Below are 6,888 nucleotides of genomic sequence, written 5' to 3'. Positions count from 1 at the left end.
GAGAGAGAGAGAGAGAGAGAGAGAGAGAGAGAGAGAGAGAGGAGGAGAGGAGGGAGCGGGAGAAGAGAGAGAGGCAGGAAGCGAAGAAACCCGGAAGTGTATGGCGTCGAGAGGAAGAAACGCGACGTTATGTTCGAAAGGGAGAGAGAGAGAGAGAGAGAGAGAGAGAGAGAGAGAGAGAGAGAGAAAAGACAGAGGTAAAAGATAACGTTCTCTTTCGCACGCGCGCGCGTTCTTGAGTGTTATATATGATAAATCTTAAATCCTGCTTCGAACCCGCCAAGGATCTTCCTTCTTCCTCCCCCCACCGTGCAGACCGATTCTCCGCATACGTACCTCGGCGATACATACCTCTTCCTGGTTGTATTTTCAGACGTCGCCTGGCGCGCACCCACACGAGGTCGCGCGATCTCATGTATGTGTGCGCGTGTGTGTATACATACATATCTACGTGTACACGTGCGCACGTGTGACGTACGTCAACGTCGCGGCGCCTCGAACAATATATACACGCATATAAACACGCGTCTCTCGATATCCGTTATTTTTACTCGGCAAATAGCTAGTAAATATCCTGCCTCGTTGACGCGCATTACTCTTTGCTTAGATTATATTGTAGCGTTTAATTGTACACAAGAGATGAAATTAATTTTTGACGCGGATATCGCGGGTATCGCGATGCTAATTTTGCAATATATATATATATATATATATATATATATATATATATATATAATGTGTGTGTGTATATGTATATTAGATCACATCAATAATTGCTCTTGATCTTTTTTGCCTTCACGTGAATACAAGAAATAATCGGTTCTCTTGAGACATTGCAAAACACCGCGTTTAATCCGCCGTTGCGTGTTCACCACACCGTGTATGCGTGTGTGCGTAGATAACGCGCCCGCGCGCGCGGATGCGTGTACTTACCTACTTCCTCCTCGACCTGAGGAGGCGTCGACGGCGGTGGTCGCTTGAGGTGGTTACACTTCCCAGGCTGTAACTTTCTGCGAGATCGTGCCGGTATTCTAATACACCGATGCAGTGCAATATTATTGATATTAAACATTTGCTGTTTCTTATTTCGTGGTACGTATTTGTAGTCAAGTTCCGCACTTATGATCATGTTCGTTGTCGCACCACTTGGAAATTCTAGTACTTTCAACACGTTGCGTATCGATTACGAAAAGATCTCGTTATGTGGAGTTAATGATTTCAGCGCAGAGGTGTATGAACGCCAGATAATTAGGGATTTTGTGCGTGAGATCTGCCGATAAGATATTCTCAGTGAGTATCATGTAAATAAACCAAGGCAACTACATATATCAAGTTAACGTAATATGAATCAATACTCGATTGTTCCGAGTACCTTTCGTGCTCAGTCTGCTTGAGTTCTCAAAGAACAAACAGCCGACTCAACAGTGATTGCGAACTCGTCATCCACAAACGAAGAGGATCTACCTTAGGAATGATTACTATGAAGCATGGAATCATCTCCTTTCATTGTATCTTCATCGTCTGTACACAGACTCATTAGATTATCGAATTTTCTCTAAGGCTCGGTTGTACCAACGTTATTTTGGTTTTAAGCGAGACTTACGTCTGTCTTTATTTACTTAGAAAGAAAAATAAAGATAGATATATGTTTAAGTTTCGCTTAAAGCCGAAATAATTGTGCCTGGTGCAACCAGGCCTAATACACACAAATATCTATCTCCTCAATACACAAATATATTTTAAATCACGGGATTACAAATATCTATATTTTAGAACACTGGTGTCAGTGTTGGATATTAATAGGTAATCAAAATTAACCAACTGTCATATATATAATCACGAATAATTTGATCGATTGATGAAATTGATTATTAACCCTTTAACAGATCGGGGTTGGATGCAGTCAAAGTGTTTCTTGTCAGTTAGTATATTTTGTTATATTATTTTTTCTCCTATAAATAAACAGAGGAACAAATACCCTCCTGGAATATGTTCTGAAAATTTACCTTGCCTAGAAGGTCAATCAAACTTTGATGCGATTGGTTATACACCGATTAATAACCAATGTCATTAATCGATGAAATTATCCGTGATGTTATGTACAACGATTAATTAATTTTGACTACTAAATCGCCGATTATTTTAGTCGAAGAACATTTTAACGGATTAACGCCTAAAACACTGATAGCAGCCGGCGGAGCTCGTGTCGAGCTCCGTGTGATCGAGAGAATCGTTCGTGCAACGTGCAACGACGGCGGTGGCGACGACTAGTTGGGCGATATCCGCGGGGGAATGTTTGGCGAGTGCGTATGCGTGTGCGTGCACACGTTAATCTTAACAAATCGCACATGTCGCTTCCTCGTGCGCGGGTTACGCAACTGGGCGTGTATGTATGTATGTATGTGTGTGTGCACATATACGTGCTGATGTGTGGCCGGTATGAATAAGGCATAACGAACCTCTGGCATTAAGAGAACATGACGACCGACGTCGACAACGACGACGATGACGATGATGACGATGACAACGACGACGACGACGAGCACAGTATAGGTCTTCACTCGCGTCGTTCGGAGCGACGAAACAAGACAACAAGGTGGATACGACGAAGTCTAATCACGGTCCCTTTACCTCGGAAAGCCAGCTGACCGATTACAGCGCGTTGCGTTTGACTGACGGCGATTAAATTGTCGCCAGCGAGGAGAAACAATCTCTCCTCTCCCCTCTGGTCCGGCCACTCGTCGCTCGGACGTGTTCTTCGGTCCATCTTCGCTCCACCCGGTCGGAGTGTCATCAAAGTGCCGCAACACTCCTCAGCTCCCCGGCGTCTCACGATCAGTTCAATTTAAATTCAATCGAGCGATCCCTCGAGAGAAAGAGCGACTCACGTGTTAGGGATCGAACACACGTTAGATAAATTATTAAATAACGTTGAGCTTCTCTCCCTTTCTCTCTCTCTCAATATTTTGCTATTTAGAGTGTATCTTTACTCTATCTTGGAACGTCTTCAATCCATTTTGAGCTGGATCCCGAATCGACATTTGGATCCTACTTTTGATCTCAATATCTCATTTCACCTATTTTGATAGTCTGAAAAGTCTACATCAACCTCCTTTGATTCTATTTAACTGATTAGTTTTACCCCCGAAAAGTCCTCTTTAGAACCTACAGATGACATTTGTGAGTTTTCTGCTATTCAGAGGCGCTAAGTAGGATTTCAATTTCCATGTCTATCTTATATATACACAGATCTTTCAGAATATATAGATGTTCAGGTCCAAAAAGTTTAGGTTTAAAGAGTAGGGCTAAAATTTCGACTCGAATTTTCGGGAAAGATTTGAACTTGAGATTCCGAAGCCGTGTTTGTGGATCGGACAAGATATCGCCGCGTTGCAGCGAAGTCAGAAGTTATTTACATAATTTAGTAGAAAATATTTACATAATTATTCTTGTGATATACATAATAAATTGTAAAGCACATTTTCACCTTTCTGCCGGAAATCGTGCGATTAATGCGAGTGACAGTGCGGATTGTTTGTTCCGCGTCTCTCTGTTTCCATGGCGCTAGGTTTAAGGTCGCGTATCCGGATGAATATTCCGGCATTTATTCGCTCATTTATACGGGCAATTTGCGTCTCTTCCGTCACGCAAATCGGATGAATTGAGGCGCGCTTTCAAGTAATATTTGCGAGCTAGCGGCGCATCGTGTTACGTTTCAGAACACGTGGTCTGTCGGATAGCAACGATCTGTCGAAGCGACGAGTGGTGACGGCGACTGTAGCCGGGCAAAGCACTATCTACGCGTGAACGATTATCGCACTCGTTTTCCTCTACTATGACGACTTCCGAGCGGCGCGACACGCGATGTATCGCGACAATATAAACACATTCTCGCGACGATGACGGCTGTCCGAGAGTTTCGCATTTTTCTCACTTTCTCGCGAAGGCTCGTTTACAATGCGCGGAGTGAACTTGGCGTGAACTGGAGTAAGAAATAAAAATAATTTATTTTGCTTACGTCTCACTTCTCTCTCTTTGCTCTTGCTTCCTTACACCGGAAATATTTCTCTTAAGTGAGAATTTCGCATAAGCGAAACAAATTATTTTTATTTCTTACTCCAATTCTCACGTTAAGCTTACTACGCATATTGTAGACGAGCTTTTATGGACATCTGTTTGCGTGACGATACAGTATGCGATAATGGTTGATAATGCTTCCCGATCTCGGTTCCGATTTTTTCCAGTTTGACAGAATATATCATATATCAGAATATTATAGAATATTTGAAGTGTGTGTGTGTGTGTGTGTGTGTATATATATATATATAATTAATTTAATCACGGATCTTGCTGTGAAATTTAAATTTTTGTATCTTTCTTCTTTGGACCGTGTGACGTTCTTATTCTTTTTTTTTGTTAAAAAAAATTTTATGGCATACAAGTGAATTTTATATAAATTTTCGCTAATACCAGAGTAAACAAAACGTTACTTAATAAAAGCAAAGTAAAGGCGAACTTGACGAGTTTCTTAGGGATCTCCCTAAGCGTCGGTTACGCCGCTGATCGCAAACGGCGTGACGAGGCGCAGAAATACGCGATGCGGAAACCTCCTCGTCGCGATCGAACGCGCTTCCGGTGCGTTCTCTGTCCTTCGATCCCCGCGGATCCCCGCGTAAGGAATCGCAAGCGGCGTCGCGGTTGCGATTTTTCCTGTCGCCGCTTCCGCCGCGCGATTTGCGAAGCGATCAACGTCGCCATCGTCGCCGCCGCTCCTTTCTTCATCGCGCCGGAAAAGAAGAACGTTGCGAGAAACATACGGAGCGGAACCGCAGATTTCGGTGTCTTTCTGGTATTACCTTTCATGGGGGAGGGGGGGAGTTCAGAAAGTCGTGAGAATCGCACGACTGTCGCCTCTCGATAATGCATTCTGATTGATCAAAATCGTTCCGTTGATCTTGTTTCTCACGAATATTCGATGACATCACGGATTTCTCATACCTGGAAGTGAGATCTTCGAATTTGAGGATCTTATACTTCCGAGATTTTCTGTTATATAGCATTTGCCAATATGAATAATTTCAGTTATAAATCTAATAAAGGAATTGACAATCACCCGGTCAGGTTCAAATTTTACTCGCGAGACACTCGATCCCATTCGTGGTATTCGATGAAAAATGAGGGACCGATGTCACGAGAGGCGGACGTGACGTAAATTTACGCGCGGAGACGACGTTCATCTTTCTCTCTCTTTCGACACCGCCTCAAGTAGCCGCTTTAATTAGCCGCGTGGCAAAAAATCGCCGGCCGAAAGGAGCACCTGTGAGTAAGGCCACTCGCGTACTCGGCATTTAAGGCAGTGGGGAGGAGACCGAGGAGACGAGGATTTCCTGGTGCGAGACAACGGCACATCGACCTTCGCATGCCCGAGGTTCCTACCTTCTTCCCTCGGGGCATTTCTCTCTCTCTCTCTCTCTCTCTCTCTCTCCCCCTCTCTCTCTCTCTTTCTCTCATCGAGTGAGCACCGCGTCGCATTGTGCCGCTGTGAGCTTCCTCCGATTATTTTTCAAAGTGTCACGAAGGATTCCTGCTGGAAATATGCCGGAACCTCGCCAGATCGCGAACGAAAACGAGCCGAATGGCGAACCGGTTCTATTCCCGGAGATATTTCAAGTCAGTATTGCACCTCCTTGTCGAAGATTTAATTAAACCGTTTTTGTTTGCGATCCTCTTTCTTTAATTCTTATTTGCGCTGTAAATTTATGCCGGCCAAATAAACTGAAACGCGCGATCGAATGGAAAATACATCGTGTATGTTACATTGCTCTTTTTTTCCCTAAGTTTCACTGAGGCAGATCGTTTTGAGAAATATTTAAATATATAGATGATGACATTCTCCATAATTGATAACAATGAATTGCGCACGTACACACTCATTCGCACACACCCACGCGCACAAATTCCGTCCACAATTCCGTGGAAATTATTCCGTACGCATTTTTATGCGCCTGTGCTGTGCACGGCGCTACGTTTCGGACGCTTAATTTCCAATTATAAGTCAGTTATTACGAGACGCATTTATCGCAATCTGTTTTCAATGTCCATCGCAATGTCACACCGCGGCCAACGCGCAAGAAATTAACGTAATATGTCGCGACGTTATGCGCATCCGCGGCGGTCCGTGAATATAATTACATCTAATCGAGTACAAGGATTATAAGCATACGATTACCATATAGATAGCGTAATTACTGGGAAGTCAGGCATTTTATAATACCGGCCTGATTCTATTTCTTTTTTATTTACGCGCTGACGTAACGTGACGCGGAGCGTTCCGCAATAAATACGACGAGGTGCGCTCATCGAAAAACACAATGGATGCAAATGAAGCGAAAGTAAGGGCGATTTATTTATACGATATAGGGGATAATATAAAAATACTAAAAAATAGAGATATAATAGAGATATTCGCGAAGATAACTGTCCTCTTGGGAGAGAACTCAAGGTGAGGTACTAGACGAAAAATGTGTCATCGCGATTAAGAAGCGATGTTCAATCTCGTTCAATCTGGACCCGCCGCGATCGCAAATCCCGATGAACCTTCTAACTCGGAATGTACGAGCGCGCCTCGTCTTGCGGACGGAAACAGAGAATTTGGACGTTGACCGAGCACGCGGTGAGGAGCCTGTCGGGTCTTCGCAAGTCCCGGGAACGGAAATAGCTCCGTCGACGTCGATGGAAATACGTTATGTAAATCCGCGTTTCCTGCCGGCTTTCATTCTTATGCCCCCACATTCTATGCTAATAGTCGATGAACGTCTGCGAACCGGTCGTCGCAAGAGAGAGAGAGAGAGAGAGAGAGAGAGAGAGAGAGAGAGAGAGAGAGAGAGA

General features: G+C 43.9%; 1 protein-coding gene across 3 annotated transcripts in view; it reads left to right on the top strand.

Moving 5' to 3' along the window:
• LOC116849367 (ets DNA-binding protein pokkuri) overlaps positions 1 to 6,888 on the top strand; it is a 151,528-nt gene that overhangs the window by 139,542 nt on the left and 5,098 nt on the right. Inside the window, exon 1 of one of the 3 annotated variants that reach the window (XM_032826461.1) lies at positions 5,621 to 5,670. The exons of the other annotated variants lie outside the window; for them this stretch is intronic. Coding sequence (XP_032682352.1) covers positions 5,636 to 5,670 — 35 coding nt within the window. The 5' untranslated portion in view covers positions 5,621 to 5,635. Of the gene's footprint in view, positions 1 to 5,620; positions 5,671 to 6,888 lie in introns of those variants that run through there. 3 annotated transcript variants of the gene reach the window in all.

The sequence above is a fragment of the Odontomachus brunneus genome, unplaced genomic scaffold (genome assembly GCF_010583005.1).
Source record: "Odontomachus brunneus isolate Ranch 3 - 2012 unplaced genomic scaffold, Obru_v1 Obru_scaffold_113, whole genome shotgun sequence".
Classification (NCBI taxonomy): Eukaryota; Metazoa; Arthropoda; class Insecta; order Hymenoptera; family Formicidae; genus Odontomachus; species Odontomachus brunneus.
This window is presented reverse-complemented; position numbering and strand designations above follow the sequence as displayed.